We start from the raw sequence: 18,486 nt of genomic DNA, 5'->3' as shown, positions 1-18,486 counted from the left end.
TGAGATGGTTTAGGTAGTGAGGCTTCATGTCAACATTTGCAGCTAAGCTATCATGAATTTCTTACAGATTTGTTTTCACTCTCAAAAAGCTTATAGTTGAGATAGAAAGAATTTTGTACTCTCTGTCGGTGGTACATTCTGTTGGTTCATTGCTAGAAGGCTAAGGAGCCAGTCAGTTTGTACGTAGCGGGATTGCTCCCAGTACTGTAGCATTGATCTTACTGGTCTTACAGGATCTCAAATCCTTAGCTCTTAAACCTAACTTACAGATTATTCTGCGCCGTTAAGCAATGTCCTTAACCTCACTTTTCTAACGTGTAAAATGCAGATGATAATAGCACCTTCCTCATAGAGTCATTTGTGAGGGTTAAATGAACTGATACACCTAAAAATCTTCAAAGCATTCTGGCACATAACAACTCTCAAATGTTAGCTTTTGTTATTTATATGATAGTTGTTATCATGGTTGTTAGGCCTTAAGCACTGTCATTTTCTCCCGTGGCACCTAGTTTCATTTCTGCATTACACAGCATAAATTTGGAAACTTAAGAGCATTTGTAAAAATAAATAAATAAATAAATAAAATAAAATAAAACTGCTTAAATCTAAAAGGGACTAAGTGGAAAAACAGAATACAGAGAATACTCAGAGGTTAGTAAATCAGAAATCACCAAAAGGGCAATGGTCTGAGAAAATAAAATTCAGTCAGTCATGGCTTGAGAACCTCTAGTGAAGAATGACATAATATCCTCATTATACCATATAGAGAAAGACCCTTGAGCATGGCAAGCTGTTAATTTGTATTCCCCTGTTGCATTCTTAACAAGTTTGTTGTTGTTGTTGTTTTCCATCATGTGTGTATCCTGCTGTTCTGTTTACTGTGGCTTTGTTTTCTGAACACTTCCAGAGTGCTTCCTTTGCCAATCTGTAGGTCATCTTCCAACATTCTTTTCTTAGTTGGGACTTTTATCTCCCATGCCTTCTTTCCCCCTAAATACACCGAATCCCAACCCTTCCATAGACTCAAGCTCATTTTCTCTGACGCTTTATCAGAAATCAGCCCAGGACTGCCTGACAGACTCACATTTAATTGCAAATGTTACATTCTTAAATTCCTCTGGCGAAAGACTGCAGTACTTCCTGACAAAGTTATTTAATGCTGACTTTCTGACTGGGGGATTTTTCTCCTTCATTCAGCTAGCTTTAAAGACTGTACAAGTTGACAGTTTTCGAGTTGATATGAGTGCCTTTTGCTCCTTCATTTATCAACTGCCCTGGCATCTTGACAAAAAGTACTGTAATCCCTCCTCATGAGGTTTTAGTGTACATGTGCATCTAAGTTGGGACTTGCCCCACTGCATTTGGCTTCTACTGGAACACAGATAATTAGCATTATAAGCGCTGGAAGGCCAGTGAGTAACCAAAACAGGAATCAGGTTCTGAAGAATTTCCTTCTATAACCTAAACCCATTCAGAGTGGCCCATGGACCAACAGCATTAGGAGGCCCACAGGCTCCCTAGAAATGTAGAATCTCAGGTCCCATGTTAGACCTTCTAAATCATAATCTCTTCTGCTGGAGCCCAAGAACCTGTGTTTTAACAGGCTCTGCCAGTGATTTTGATGCATCCTAAAATTTGAGAAAATCACCCCCATAGGAAGATAATGACTATGGATGCTTTCATTATTTACATTTGACCTGGACATATTTGGAGGGATGCATTTTAAAATGCTTTCAGGAACTCAGATTCCTGTAAGTAAACCATAGCTACCCCTTTTAGAATTTAATATCAAAGAGTAGATTAGGGGCACTTTGGTTGCACAAGTTGGTTGAGCATTCAACTCTTGGTTTTGGCTCCAGTCATGATCTCAGGGTGTGGGATCAAGTACCACATAGTGCTTCACACTCAACACAGAGTCTGCTTGAGATTCTCTCTCTCTCTCTCCCTCCCTCTGCCACTCCCCTTTCTAAAATAAATAAATATTTTTTCTAAAGGAGTAGATTAAATGGCATTTTCAACCTTGTAAGATATATGAAGGGATGGAGAGGAAAAGTTAAGCAATATTCCTTTTTAGTTCTCCATGTATCAAAACAACTCTCTCACTTCAATAGAAGAGAGCTAGGGAAATTACCAACCTTACTGAATGTCAGTCTCATTTAATCCATCCTCCCTGGTAGACAAACAAAATGTTTGCCCAAAATTCACAGTGTTATTCACTCCAGTTCCAAATAATTCAAGGAAGATCATGGAGATGAAGCCTCCATGTTCCAAAAGTTTATGCCCATACAAGACAGAATGATCTACACATCACGTAGATACAAGAGACAAAACAAGCCAGAGACACAGCACCAGCTGGTGCCTTGTTGAGATACATATATATGTTGGCCAGATCTTCTGTAACATTCACAGAAGAACAAAAATGTGATTTCCAGAAACTTAACAGATTCCAACAAAATCAACCAAAAGATCAGAATCCTTTTTGTTTTGGCTTTTAGTTGTGATTAACCTACCTCTCTCCCATAAGGATTTTCTTCTCTACATTTTTGCTCACCACTCCTCCCCATCTCCTAGTTTTTCTGGATGGTTTCATCCCACTTTTCACCTGTAACCAATCCTGGTGGTCTGTGTGGAAGTGACTAGAACATAGATAAAGTCCTAATCCAAGCAGTCATTCACAGGAGACAGCATTGCCCCTACAGTACTGACTGCTTTTTCCAGAGGAAACCCCACATTGACTCTGAAAGTATAAAATACTTCTTCCATTGCACCTTGGCCCAGTATGTCATGTTTTCCTAGAGAAACTGGAAGAAACCCTTTCCAGTTTTTCCTTATGCACATAACATCCTCAGATAACTGTGAATGACACAGAAAACTTCTCTGGGGTAGCACTACTACAGCACCCCAAAAAGCTCTAAAGAGAAGTTGCCCTGAAAAAAGTAATCAAAAATCTCCCTCGTAGGAAGATAAAGAGACCTTGGGGATTTAGAAATTAACATTTAGAAATAAAAACACCCAAGAAAAGAAAATTTACAGTCCTGTGACTAGAGCAAGTTAAATGCTAGTCTGAAAAGCAGACATACAATAGGCAGGAAAAACCTACGAAGAAAACAAAAAAGTGAAAATCTTCACTGAAACCGGAAATTTGCGGTCATGAGGCACCAGGCCAGATGTAAGCTACCTTTGATATAAATATATCACATTCCAGAGAAACATTCTCATTTCTCCCTCTAAACTCTGCACATTTGGAATGCAGTCCAATGGCTGATATGTTGGGGAAACATAACATTCCTAACAGCATGAAATGATCAGTCACCTAATAAAGAAATTGATTTAAAGAATATAAAGTTTTGGGGCACCTGGGTGGCTCAGTTGGTTAAGCTTCTGCCTTTGGCTCAGGTCATGATCCCAGGGTCCTGGGATTGAGCCCCACTTTGGGCTCCCTGATCAGTGGGGAGTCTGCTTCTCCCTCTGACCCTCTCCCCCTCTTGTGCTCTCACTCTCTCTCCCCCGAAAATAAAAATCTTTAAAAAACAATATAAAGTTTTGCTTATAAATTTATAGATTATCGTCCTTAAAATGAAGGCCTAAAGAGAGAAGCAGTATTGTGGAGTTGTATACTAGCTGTGTTGGGTATTAACATTTGCCTATAAAAATAACATTCTCAAATAATCAAAATTATCCTCAAAAATCCCTTAAATCATCTATCAAGTACAATATACTTTCCTCTACAGAAATGCTTATGCACACAAAAGTTTGAGGATGGGTTGTTTATCTGGGCAACTTTCTCTCCTTGGAGTGCTGAGTTCCTTGCTTTCAGATAGCTTCCAGAATAATAAGGAACCACTTACAAAAGGGAGAAAATGGCAGTGATAAATAACATCACTAATTTTTCCCTAAGTCTTTTTGGAAACTTTGTAAAATGGATACTGTTTTGGAGACTTTGTAAAACTGATATTGTTTTAGAAAAGAAAAGCAATAGAAAAGATTGAAAAAATAAGTCCTTAACTCTAAAAATGTAAAATAATTTCTCTTCCTTTGATTATCTACCAAAATATTCAGATACCTCATTCCCTCATGACATGTCTTAAGACAATTCACAACCTCAAATAATTAAGTAAGGGAAATAAAACTCTTCTCAGCATCCCTCATCTCATCCGATCTAGTATCTCCTGTTTCGTTTTGGTCTTATAACTGGGTTCAGTAGTGTTTATAATGAATGAGAAATAAACACACACTTCCCATCATATCACAGAGAATGGGAACACTTGTAAACTTTTTCACGTAAAACCAAAAGCTAATTATGGAAACCCTTCTCCAATAATAATACTTCAAAATGATCCTGAAATCGAAATTCCTTCTCACAGATAGGGGCCAGACTGACGAAAGGCCCCATAATGTAGGACCTTTTTCAATCATTTGAGAGCATGTTTTCTCTTGATTTTCTGTTTTCTAAAGAAGTGCTATTTGGAATGATGGGGTGGGTAGAAGAGATACTGAGTATATTTGACTCAGACAAAACCTTGTTTTCTTTTAATTGAAATGATAAGGGAAGCAGCAAAAGACATACTTTTAAATAGGTCTCATATAACGATGGCCATTGTAGAAAAATGTTTCAACTGCATACATAAATAGTACTTCAATAGAGAGCATCCGTCTTCCTGTCACATGCAATTGAACTCAGCTGATAAATAAGTCTTGCATCTCTCCTTTATGAGAAAAAAAATGATTATGGATTTTACATGTAATAAGCTCAAAGGCCTTAAAAAGTTCTGGATGATTTGCATGCAGTGTAAATAATTGAAAAATGTGAACCATTGTGACAGAGTAAAAAGGAGGTATATTATCAAAATTAAACTACCAGGTTTATAGGTGACTGTATTTTTAAATATGTTATTTTACCATTATCTCAAGCCTGGGAATGTATTAAGATAAACTGCAAATCATGAAAATTGGAAGTGTTTTCAGAAAGAAGACTTTGTATGCCCAGCTTGAAGACCTCTGTGCAAAGAAAAGGAACTGCTTTAGCAGGGCCATAGGGTATAAAGGACAGGGCATTGTTGACGTTGGGAATGCTACCTTCTAAAGATATCAAAACTTAGAAGAACATGGCAGAGACTCAGGAGGGCACCCCTACCAGGGATCCTGCCCAGCACTGTAGGTTTTTTATTGGTGTCAATAGCCTGACCCCTTCAGACATTTGCAAGAACCATAGGTCTGTTAGGAAAAAAGGACTCTGGAATTTATTTGCCAAATCTTGATTAAGCAGCTCTTATTTTGATACCTGAGAAAAAATCAAAGTAGGTATCAAAATATTTTTAGTGAACGACGTTATAAAAACTACCCAAAACCATATTCATTTAGATTTAATTGGCATCTACTGCTCACCTTTTGTATAAATATTATTGAGTTGGGGCGCCTGCGTCACTCAGATGGCTAAGCGTCTGTCTTCAGCTCGGATCATGATCCCAGCGTCCTGGGATTGACTCCCATGTCGGGCTCCCTGCTCAGCAAGAAGCCTGCTTCTCCCTCTGCCTCTGCCTCTCTCTGTGTGTCTCTCATGAATAATAGATAAGTATAAAGATAAATAAATAAATAAATATTATTGGGTTTAAATTCTGAGGGTCCAGAGAGGAGAAACAGCAGAGACAAAAAGATGATCAAGTACACACATATTTAAAAGCAATTACATGTTCACTTAATATGTAATCTAAATGTCCAATAAGTAAAATGTAATAAAAAATTAACCTGGCAAATTTAACCAATGTAGACCACAATTCTTTATTAAACAGCATTTCTAAAAATGTCTTTTCCTTCGAGCAAAACATCTAGAGATTGACTTATCGATTCTTCTTCCCTGGCTCAAGGAAATATAACTTTGCATCCTTCCTTCTGTGCTAAAATGAACTGATGAGAAACCTTTTTTGAAGCTTCAGGGAAACATAAATAATCATGCTTAATCACTGGAAATCACTCTGAACCTAGAGCAAACTTTAAACTTTCTACTTTAAAGCATGACAAACCTGGTAGCTTTGACTTGACAGAATTAATATAGAAGCTGGACCTGTTCACCTGATACTTCATTTTACCAATGAAAGGCAGAAATTGCAAGTATTTTGTAGAAGAGAAGAATTTTGGGTCACATATAAAATATATTATGTGAACGAAATACGCACTGGCTTGGCCCTTGCCAAAGATTTCCAGTGTAGAAAGCTTACCTTTGGCAGCCTGGGCCTTCAAGACTCTAAGTTTCTTGGGGGTATGGTTGGTGTTTAACAACTTTAATCTTCCAACCTAATGCCTGTAATCCAGTCAAAGAGTAAGAAGTATCTGTTATGCCACATTCCACATCTGCATTTCCTATGGTTCTCCATTCCCATTCCCTTTAATGTCTTCAGTCCTTCCACTCTAAGGTTTCTATGAATGATAGGATTAAATGTGTAATCCTTTCCAGAGGTATGGCATTTTAATAAGGAAATAGTCTTAAACTAAAGAAATGAAATTATGTGGCATATCAGACATTTTGAAGATGGTGGAGTGAGTTCTGAGAGGCAAGATGGTATTCTCTAGCTCCCTTTCAGACCTGGTAACATACCCATAGGGCAAAGGTACCAAGAATGGTTCATGGTAGATTCTTCAATGGCTTAAAAGTAGGATATAGGCTGTGACCTACTGTTACCTGAATTGCTTCCATAGATCAGTGCTGATTTCCTTTCTACTTCTCATCCCCAAATCCTTCCCTTGTCCCCAGCACAACCAAAGAACACCTCAAAATACTGACCACCTGTTCTTAGGTTGGTCTTTTCTAAAAAACCAAAAAATTCCAAGGCAGTTTTGTTATAGAGGCATTCCTTCCCCCATTGAATGTTTTTGTTTAAAGATTTATTTATTTATTTGAGAGAGAAAGAGAGAGAGAATGGTCATGGGTAAGGGCAGAGGAAGGGAGAGAGAGAATCCCAAGGAGACACTGAGCTGAGCATGGACCCTGACGCAGGGCTTGATCCCACAACCCTGAGATCATGACCTGAACTGAAACCCAGAGTCAGATGCTTAACCAACTGAGCCACCCAGGTGTCCCCACTGAATTGTTCTTAAAAACACTGACACACATTATTTTCTATGCTACGCAGATGAGAAGAATTATTAAGTGTGGTTGGGAGATATAATTGGAATAAAATCTGCAACTGAACATCAACAGTCCATAAAATTTTGAGGTTGACTTAATTGATTAGACTAAAGAAAATCTTTTTGCTATAATTCCAATTCCATTTTTAATCAAATTACTATAAAGGCTCTTCATGCCATGTGACGAAAGCATAGATTTGTCTAATGAGTATACCGAATCAAGAAAACTGTAGGATCTCTTCTCTTGATAGTGACATTATTGCTCAAGAAATTTTATATTTTATTGAAATACAAACAGATAATGATACTAAATGGTGATACAATTCAGCTGAAGCCAAAGTGGATAGTACTGCTTTTACTTCTTAGGATACATATCATTCACAGAATTATCTCTTTGTTGCCCATAATAATGAAGAAAATAAAATAGAGCATAATTCACAAATTCCAAATATTTTTGACTTGGAACATTTGTTGTTTTACTTGGGAGTGATCTAGTTGTATTTGAATATAGATTATTTCTTGCAATTTAAGAAATCATTAATCTATACAAAATTATAGTATTGGGGCACCTGGGTGGCTCAGTGGGTTAAGCCTCTGCCTTCGGCTCAGGTCATGATCTCAGGGTCCTGGGATCGAGTCCCGCATCAGGCTCTCTGCTCAGCGGAGAGCCTGCTTCCTCCTCTCTCTCTCTGCCTGCCTCTCTGCCTACTTGTGATCTCTCTCTGTGAAATAAATAAATAAAATCTTTAAAAAAAAATTATAGTATTATGACTGCTTCCTGGAAGAATAGTCAAAGAGCTATTTAGCTAATTTGATCTCAGAATTAATCTCTTATTACCTCATGCTGCTAAGCAGAAAACCATCCCAGAATGATGGGGAGGACTAACCTTAGGTAAGAGGACCTGTCTCTTTGTTGAATGCCTGGCTTACTCCATCCTTGAGGGAAGAGTTGTAATCAAGTCAGAGATTATATGAGTATACCTTATTCATCTTGTTATTCACAGAGATACTAGAGTTCCTGTCTCATAATAGGTTTTCCATAAATGTTTGTTGAATGCACCTGAATGACCTTGAATATCTTAGGCATGTGATTCTTCACTAGGAACCTAAATTAGAAACTCCTAAACTATTTTGAAAATACACAGGGGAGTTAAGGTCTGGTTATATATATTTCGTAAGTATTCCCCAGGTGATACTGATGAACAACCGTGGTTATGAACCACTGATCTAAGTGGTGATGAATTTTATAAAAATTTTAATAATCATCTTGATCATCTAGATATATCAAATTATGTCCATGATATATTGGGGGGAAAAACAGACTGTTGATTTTCAGACTTTTTGTGAACTTTTGAGCCATTTAGCCTCAAAAAAATATCTTATCCTGAACCCAAATACAAATGATTCTCATTATTCAAAGATTCCATATTTGCAAATTTGCTTACTTGCTAAAAATTTATTTGTAAGTCCAAAATCCATATTCTCAGGGCTTTCATGGTTATTCACAGACATGCACAGAGTAGCAAAAACGCTGAGTCTCTTGATGTACACATTCTGTACAAGGCAACATTCTGTCTTCTTATTTCATCTCACATAGTGTAAATGTCCTTTTCACGGTCTATTTAATTCCACATTTTTCACATTTGTGTGCTTTTTTTTAGTGATTTAATTACTTAAAATGACCCCCAAGTGCAATGCCTAAATGCTGTCATCCTCCTAAACACAAGAAGACTATGATGTATCTAACAGAAAAAAAATAGGTATGTTAGATGAGTTTCCCTCAGGCAGAAGTTATAGTGTTGTTAGCCATGAGTTCAATGTTAGTAAATGAACAAAATAAAATAAATAAATTCTCTTTAAACAGAAACAAATAAAAGTTATATATTGATTGGTGGATGAAAATATTTAGACCAGAGGCTTAGAGGAACCTGGCCCTGTATTTCCCTTTGGAGCAATAGCTCAGTATTTGCTAATTCAGTTTTTGCAGTAACTTTGCAGAACATAACTATTGTGAATAATGAGAAGTGACTGTATATAAAACATGAAGCCAAACTGCTCTGGGTGACAAAGAGCCACCTCTTTGCACAGGGCTATTGTCTTTTTCCTCTCTCTTCCTCTGAGTGGCAGCCACCTAAGTATTCTACACAGGGATTCTTGACCCGGAAGGCATAGAGCTTTCAAATAAGAGTAGTCTTCAAAATGAATGCAGAGTATCGACTGCATTTCTTATTTCAGCTATATGTTTGAGTTCATGTGCACCTAACAAGTATTTGCTTAGCAAACGCAAACTCATATAAAATTAAATCTAATAATTCCAATCAGGAAGGTATTCAGATAGAGGAAAAAAAAAAAAGACAGTGCCTTCCTAAGCCAAATAAAAATTATTTTGGGTCACCTGATGTTTTGAATTCTGCGCACTGCTCTTCCACTTTGGTCAGAATCAGAAGTTGCTTCTGTCTCTGAAAAATGCAGTATTTGCTTTCTTGTGGACCCAGCTGGCATTTTCCTATGTTCTATGAGTCCCAGAAGGATTGAGCACATTGGATTCTCAGTAAATAAATTATTACGGGCTATGCATTAAATAGAAATCTGCAGTCCTGAAAAGGTTAGTGCAGCGCTGAAAGTCATGTTATGGCTTTCTTACTTTGTAAAAAAGAAAGCCTGAAATCGGTCAGATTCAAAATGCAATAGGGAGCAACATGATGTAAAGCAGAGAAGTTGGCAAAATAATAATGCAAATAATCATCTCTAATACCTAACGTCCTGAATAGTAAACGTTGTTGTTGTCGTTATTGCTACAGAGAGTTAAGCACAGTTAAATATCTTAGGGTAGTGATCCTCAACCAGGAACATTTTGCTCCCCAGAGTATATTTGGAAATGTTTGGAGACATTTTTGATATTATGAATGGGTCAGGGCTGCTACTGGTGTCTAATGGACAGAGGTCAGGAATAAGGCTAAGTGCCCAGCAATGCACAGGACAGCACCTCATAAGAATGACAATAAATCATCTGGTCCAAAATATTTGTGGTACCAAAATGAGAAGGCCTATTCTAAAGGTGACTATGAAATAACTTAGGGTATTCTGTTATGCAGTTTAAGCAATGATTATTTCTATAAAGACAATATGTACCTGATCTGATTCCCCAGAGATGTGGTTCCTACCTCTGCACTGAGTACTAAATAAGGATCTATTCCTAATCTCTGTGCACCAAACATGTGGATCCCAATTTAGAAGCTAAGCCTCCCATATGAAAACAAAATCACTCACGTCAGATGGGTTCAGCATAGGTCCTGGCTCCTACATGAGAAATTTATCACTTGGTTCTCTCCTCTGTATTGCTAACGAGACATCATCAACAGATCAATGGACTTTAGGAGCATCATGAACAATTTCTGGGTTATTCACCTTATTGGCCACAGAAAAGGGGCCATAAAAGTCATGTGAAAAATCCTTGGATGCTCAAAAACTATAGGCTCAGAAACATTGCAGGGAAATCAACCTGTTGAGTCTATATTAGTCACCAGAATGTAACAGGAAAAGAACACTTTGAGGACATGGCTTCCATTGCCCTAAATGGCTGTTTACCTGTAATACAAATGCAATACTAACGGTCTATGCACTGTCATTCTGATTTGCGGAGACAGAGAAGGGCACATGTCCACAGATGCCTAGGGAAACTCCCTCACAGGCTAAATGAAAATCCTTTGGTTCGTATTAACATTTACCCTCTGTTCACGGTCACACCCTTGCCAATATCTTCCACTGACTTCTTCCCTTTCTTTCTGACAGCTGAGCTGCAAGATTTTGCATTTCTTTCACCAGTACATGATGGCCTGCAATTATTTCTGGATGCTCTGTGAAGGAATCTATCTGCACACCCTCATCGTGGTGGCCGTGTTCACCGAGGAGCAGCACCTGCGCTGGTATTATCTCTTGGGCTGGGGTATGTATTTTTCCAGTTGAGTTTTGAGTCACCTTCACCTCTGTCTGTAAATTTACAGTCTTCTTCGAGTCTTGGTCTCAAAAAATGATCAGGAGTCTAGGTCTTGGGAGGAATGATGCGACACAGGTTGGGGCAGGAGTTCAGTCTCCAAGAGAGCTTGGTAGAAGCCCTTTAACAGGTTCATACGCATTGTGATCAGTGTGGGAGTCAGTACAGTGAAGGAGGAGTGTGGTTATGTGTTTCACCAGGAAGCAGACCTCAGATGGACAAATGTGCCTTGACTGAGAGAAGATCTGATCAGACTCTCCCTTCAGTTTTATTTATCGCCTGTTTTTCGTGCAAAAGAGAGTTTCACATTTTCAATTCTGTATCTCCTCCTTTTGGGCACCACTTCCCTCCCTCAAAAACATTCCTTCTTATCAATCCATCAGCAGGACTCCTCCAGTGAAAGGTCAGGAGGTAGACTATCACCAAACAATAGACATAAATAACCTCATGGGACTCCACAGTGTATGGCAATGGCTTTGAAAAGCCTGTAGCTGGTTGCTTAAACCATCTCTGCTTCTGCAGATTGACTAAGGTAGGGTGTTGAGGTCAATGAGGCCACTCTAAAATTTCTCCCCTTCCCCCAGGGGATGCTAAAGTCTAGCTCACTCTGATGGAAGGAAACTAGGTAGGTAGTAGAGGCAGGGAAAGGGAAAAAGGTCTGGGACCAAAGAGCATGCTGTCAAAAAAAAAAAAAAAAAAAAAAAAAAAAAAAAAAAAAAAAAGACACATCCTGTGAACCTCCCATACCAGAGAAAGATCCTGACTGTAGAGCCAAAGGTTTGCCCTTATTCTTCACTGATAGGGTGACTATGGCTCTTGGAGCAGAAGCTGTGGATTATCCTCAGGTAAGCCCACTCTTTCATTCAGCATTTGGCAGAGCCCCTAAAAATATTGATAGGAAAGGAAAGAGTTAGTGAGGAGAGAAGATAATCCAAAGGTTTTCTGAAAACATCAACCTTTGTACTTAAACCCCTACTCAATAGGCATTGTCACCAAGGTATGGAAATATATCTGGGAAGTCATGTAAGTGACCTAAAGTCTTTCACAGTCTACACCAGGCCTGGTCCTATGTGATACTTGTTTCAGTAACACCCTTCCTAACAGCTGTATATGGACTTTAACAAAACATATGACCCCAAACCAATAGGACAAATGTATAATGGTGGGTTAGTGGGGCAGATACTTGGGGTGCGTCATCAATGAACTGATCATGCTATGTCTCTTTGGTTGCAAGTAACAGAGAACAAGATTTTCTAACTTAAGCAAAAAGAGAATCTCGAGTATCTCCTGGAAGTCAAGGGCTGAAATGCCACCAAAGCTACTATAAGGGTTGCACACTGGGACTAGAAAAGGAGCACTCTCCCTCTATCATTTTTTTCTGTTTTGTTTTGTTTTCCCCTAAGCATCTGTTTTAACCCTTCTCTGTCTCTATAGACCGTAGATCACAGGGTCTCCAATCCTAATGGTCAGTACAAGCTACCCAGATTTTCCTGAGCTCATATTTTTCTGTTCCGGGTACATAAAAAGACTAGATAGTTGTCTTTAAGTGCCAATTCTGAATAGCAGGACAAGAGAATCTGATCGGTCCAACCAAACTCAGGGGGCCAGCCCTGGCTCAATGAATCATGGCCACGGACTTTGAGAGGGAGATGATCACATAGTGCAAACATGTCTGGAAATGTGTGACCCATCCAAAAAAATGGGACAGGGGTCTTTGTGACCTGGACAACCCATCTAGAATATACCCCAAACCACCTCACCACTGTTTCCCCACAACCCCCTCATTCTGTTACCTTAACCATCTGGCGAGATTAGAAAGCAGGCTTATGACTGTCCTGCCAGTCTCACGTCCAGTGCTAGGTTCTCTTGCTCTTCCTTGACCTCAAAACACATAGAATACAAAGACCAAAATGGCCTTTCATTATTTTTTTTCTTTTAGTAGCAGCCTTCCACAAAGAGGCTGATCTTACCTTTCCCTGACCTTCTCAGCCTCATATGTACCTTGTCAGAGATTTCTTGTCTTCCAAAGCTAATCATACCAGGAATCAACTGAATACAGTTCAATGCCCCCAATAGTAATTCCGATCATTACAATAGTAATGATTGGTGCTGGTCAGATGCCTTCCGACTGAAGACCTGAAAATAACATCCCACCCCTGGCCTGCCACACACACACACACACACACACACACACACACATGCACGCACATATACCATTTCTGTCTGATGTATTTTACATATTTCCTTTAAAATAAAATCTATGGCATATTTCTTATATTGGTTTTGACTATTCAAAAACATCTATCTATCATACTCAGAAATTTTTCCATGGAGAAAAAAAGGCTATAAATTTATTCTTGCCTGTGACATTCAACAGAGATGAGGGCACCCTGGAAGGAACAATTTATAACTACTCTTTCCATTCTGATGCATTGTGAATTAGTTATAAAACTTTTGACATCATCATAGACAGCTTGATGAAGACATCTGCTTAACACGCATAAACAATTCAAAGGGAAAAAGGAACAAGCTGTTCATCTGTATCAAAAAGAAGGTAATAAAAATAAGTAAAAATATTTATGGGATACCTTAACCTTCCTTAATCAGAAAATACTTAAAACTTTATCAGAATGATTGAAGTGGGATCCTAAGGAACATTGCACTCAGTAAGGTAAGCATGGAATCATAAATTTAAAAGAATGAGGATTTGCACTTCCCCCTAGACAGATGTTTGGAAAGACAAATAGTCAACCAATATAGTTCTAAAATGTAATTATTTTTTAGCAGGTCAGACCTAAATCTATCTTACTCTACCCTTGCACACATGCGCGTGCATGCACATGCTCCAAAATTCCACCAAACCCTTTACCGTGTTTGAGAACAAAATTGAGAGACAGCCATGATGATGTGTTTTGAAGCAATAGTTCTGTCCTAGAATTTGGGCAAGCATTGTCTTTGGGTGGGAGGAAAAGAGCTAAAGGCACAACTGAAATAATGCCTCAAGAAAAATAGTGTCACAGAATCTTTAAAGAATTTCTAATGGAGCAGAGAGGAAGAAATTTCTACTGGGTAATATTTTTATTGTCCTTTTGAAATTATTTTCACACCTAAAAAGTATGATAGTTCCTAACTTTAATGGTGCCATGAAATAAGGTAAAACCTGTGCTTTGAAAAGAGTCTGAGAGTGGGACAGCCGAAGATTTGGTCCAAGAAAGCTGTGCCCGAAGATGTGACTTTGTTTACAGGTGACGTATGTCCCATCCATTCATGTCAGCTGTGAATAGTATTGCCCACTCCAGGATCTGGAACAGATCCTAAAAATTATAAAAGACATAAGGAACATCACCCTCTGGGAGGAAAGTATCCTCCCCAATAGAAAGTGAAAGAATGCTTTTCTTTTTTTTTTTTTTTTTTTTGGTAGTTACTCCCTTACAAATCTGCACAGGGCCACTTACTAGTTGATTTCTCTCAAATCGAAGCAACTTCAAATAGTGAGGTTTAGTTCTCAGAAAAAAATTATTTGTTTTACAGCCCTCTCCTGATTGATTCTTCGCCTTGCTCTTTCTCCTCTTGTTATAAATTAAAGAAGGAAATTCCCTCTGCGCACTCTTACAATGAACACACGAAATTTATCTAGTCCCCCTAAAAAAAAAAAAAAAAAAAAGAATCCTAAGGAGAAGGGTTTATTTTTACACTCTCCAACTTCAGTGGCAGGAAGGGCCTTTAGGGCTCTTGGGTCCTAGGGGATAAGAGGAAGAGGAAGGGGAAACAAACTGCCTCAAACAAGGCAAAGAGCACTAGGAATGAGCAGAGTTGGGGTCCGCACTCCTCTGTACATTAAGGAACACATCCTCCTCTCTACAAAATGATGAGGTGGGAGTGAGAACTCCATATGCTTCTTCTGCTAATTCTAAAACATATGTTTCAGAATATATCGAGAAAATGAATTTCTGTTTCTAAAACCCAAGTGGGGAAATGATATGTTAGAACTGCTGTGAATAAAACACAATTATGTTTTGTGTAAAGAGTCTAACTCAAAATTCTCTCAGGCCAAGCATTTAATCAATGGCCCTATTGAATTATATGCTTCACATGTTAAGAAGCTGAGGTTGTTCTCAGGTGAAAACTCAATATTCTGAGGCAATGTCTTTTTGCATAGAATTCACAGAAAATAAAAATGTGGAGGTCTAACTCACTTCTGAGATACGTTTCTCAATCTGATGATAATTCTAAAAGCTCTTTCTACAAATGTCTCAACCAAATCAAGCAATATTCTTTTGGGCTGGGGTACATCTGAGGAAAAAAAAAACTATTTTGCAAGAACCACAACTATATTCTAGATGACACTTAGAGAATGAAAATTGATTTTAAAAAGAGATACCCTGACAGAATGCATTGCCGATAATGACCTCTATCATTCTGTTTATAAATTCAAAGTTGCTTTTTACTAGAACTTAGAGTTCAGTGAGGGAAGTAGACTCCAAGTTGCCTTCATAGAGGTTCTGCAGGCAGAACTTACAGAGGGTAGGGAAGGCAGTCATGCCCTGAAGTATTCTAATGGAAAGAAAATGGAATCGATACATGTGATATAAACAGACAGGAAAAAGAAAAGCCTACAAGAAATATTATGAACATCAACAAGGATTTCAGAGCAATCGGGCTATTGTCTCCATAAGCTATCCCAGGTCATTGCCCTCCATGGTGACCTAACTCCTGTCTATTAAGCAGTCCAGTTCACATGCAATGAAGAGCCTTCTGGTCTCAACTAACAGTCATCACCACAGACATAACGATGGTATAATGGTCACAGTGAGAGTAACAAGGTACCTACCATCCTGGATAATTCTTTAAAGACTTTTAATTACCTGGATGCTCTTCACAAAACTCTGAAAGCACGTGATGTTCTAACCAAGAGAATATTTATCGGGATTGACCAAAAATAGTTTGTGTAAAAACATCAGGGAAGTATCTTGACAGAGATATTAAAATGTGCCACCTTTTTTGAAGATAAACTACCATTTTCCACGCAATCATTGTTGTAGCTTAAGATCAAGAAATCAGGTGTGATTTCTGCTTTTTCACATTTTTAGGATTCCCGCTGGTGCCAACCACTATCCATGCGATTACTCGGGCTCTGTACTTCAATGACAAGTACGTATTTTGGTGGTTTTTAAGTGAATGCATTTGTAAGTGAAATGCATTTATATTCATGTATTCCCTCCCTCCTTGTTTTCAGCTGCTGGCTGAGTGTGGAAACCCACCTGCTTTACATCATCCACGGCCCCGTCATGGCCGCACTGGTGGTGAGAATTGCTTTTATTTATCTTGTTGTTGTTGTTGAGAATTGCTTTTTAAATTCATTATTAAGTGTTATCTCTTTGTGAAGATTTCTGTAAAGATGGCTCTGTGTCCCATATGTCTCAGGACTTCAAAATTAGGCTAAGGTAATGATGATCTATAATGAGATCATCTGTAACAATTCAATTTGAGGATCTTCAAATGAAAAAAATAATTTTTATTTAACACCATTGGGGAAGGGTTGCATTAAGTTCATTTCTACACCCGCCGTCACAAAAATACAGTTTTCTTGAAACAACGCTCTACCTACCTGCTCCTCATTAAAGGCAAAGATCAAGGTACTGAAGAATGGTAAGAAGATGTTATTGAGGAAGAAAGTGAAAAATCAGAGTCCCTCTGCACCTTTTTCCCTGGTCTCTGCCAAACAAAACCATCTCTCATTTCATCTCTGGTCCGTGAGCCATCGTGGGAACTACCACTGAGCATACACTTCAGGCCCTGCACGTACATTGCCAAGGCTCTTCCTAACAGCATCCCTTTGAAGTAGATACATCAGGACTATTGGTACTCATTAGGAAAACTAGACCCAAAGATTCAAGTAAACTCATTCCCAAATCACATGACTAGTAAGAAGTTGGGGTTGAGGAGAACATGACCATCTGCATGTATTTCCAAGCTCTTTGTTTTTACCCAAGGTTTACTCTATGGTAGTGAGCATGACAACCAGCCCATTTAATATTTAGACATTATTTTTCCCACTAGCTTCAAAAACAGTGCTTTTCCCTTGGAAAAAGAAAATGAAAAACAGTCCGAGTCATAAACCCTGTTCTGCTCATGTACTGAAGAAGTATCCATTAGAAACTGATCAAACCAAGTCATCATCCAACCTGACTTCCTACTGCCCCAGTCTCTCCAGTGCACACTCAATTTCTTTTGCCCTCCTCCAGAGCAGTGATGGACCTGCCAGCCCAACTGTCCTCACAAAGACCCACAGATGTGAATCTTGAATATTTCCAATACCTCATAAGAGTTTAATTATTACTAAAGGTCTCTCTTCTTTCTTGAGTTTTGGGGGCAACTATGTTTATTTCTATTCTGGGTAGAAAAATCAACTAATCACTTAAAAATAAATCATGAATTAAATTTTAAAAACAACTTTGGTTTCAAAATTAATCTCCATAGCCAAAAGTAGTTTGGGACCCACTGCAATGGCTAATATTAAAAAATGTGACCATACCAAGACTTGGCAAGGGTAGAGAACAACTGGAATGCTCAGCTAGAGCTAGAGGGAACGTAAAATGAAGCCACTTCTTTGGAAGACAGTTTGCCAGTTTCCTATAAAGTTAAATATACATTTACCATATCAACAGGCAGTTATACTCCTGGGTACTTACTCAAGAGACACGAAAACATATGTCCACACAAAGACTTGTATACAAATAATCATAGCATGTTAATTCGTAATAGTCAAATTGTGAAACCTTGCCAATTTCCATCAACAATAGAATGAATAAACAAATTATGTGTATTATCCATGTAATGGAGTACTGCTCAGCAAAAAGGAATGAAATGCCAATATACACAACGTGAATGAATCTCACAGATAATATGTCAAACCAAAGAAGCCAGACATGAAAGAGTACATACTATATAACACTCCACTTCTGTGGTAATAGAAATTAGTGGTCGCTTGAGGTGGAGGGGTTGTTGAAGCAGGAGATAACTTTCTAGGGTAATGAAAATGCTATTTTCTTGTTTGGAGGGGTTGCTACCCAGATACCTACATTTCTCTAAACTTCTTGAATGTAAACTTAAAGTCTCCAATTTACTGAATGTGCCTTACACCTGAATGAAGTCATGTTCTTTAAAAAATGTTATTAGAAAGAAAAGAGGGCTGGGATAGCTGTCACTACTACATAAATTTTCGAGATGAATTCTTCAGTCCTCATTTCACTTTCTGGGAAGTAGTCCTGCCTAAGAGGAAAATCTCCATAATGAAATGACCAGAAAGCAAGATCTAAAAGTGTCGGTTATGACTCTCCTTTGTAAAAATCATAAAAATCAAAGTGAAG

At 38.3% G+C, this 18,486-nt stretch overlaps 1 protein-coding gene across 1 annotated transcript in view; it reads left to right on the top strand.

Moving 5' to 3' along the window:
- LOC111147287 (calcitonin receptor) overlaps positions 1–18,486 on the top strand; it is a 151,649-nt gene that overhangs the window by 121,170 nt on the left and 11,993 nt on the right. The window contains exons 8-10 of the mRNA XM_022503247.1: positions 10,915–11,068; positions 16,207–16,267; positions 16,353–16,419. Coding sequence (XP_022358955.1) covers positions 10,915–11,068; positions 16,207–16,267; positions 16,353–16,419 — 282 coding nt within the window. The remainder of the gene's footprint in view (positions 1–10,914; positions 11,069–16,206; positions 16,268–16,352; positions 16,420–18,486) is intronic.

Source organism: Enhydra lutris, unplaced genomic scaffold, assembly GCF_002288905.1.
Source record: "Enhydra lutris kenyoni isolate GAN:26980312 unplaced genomic scaffold, ASM228890v2 scaffoldscaffold16, whole genome shotgun sequence".
Classification (NCBI taxonomy): domain Eukaryota; kingdom Metazoa; phylum Chordata; class Mammalia; order Carnivora; family Mustelidae; genus Enhydra; species Enhydra lutris.
Note: the sequence above shows the minus strand (reverse complement) of the source record. Positions and strands in the feature narration are given on the sequence as shown.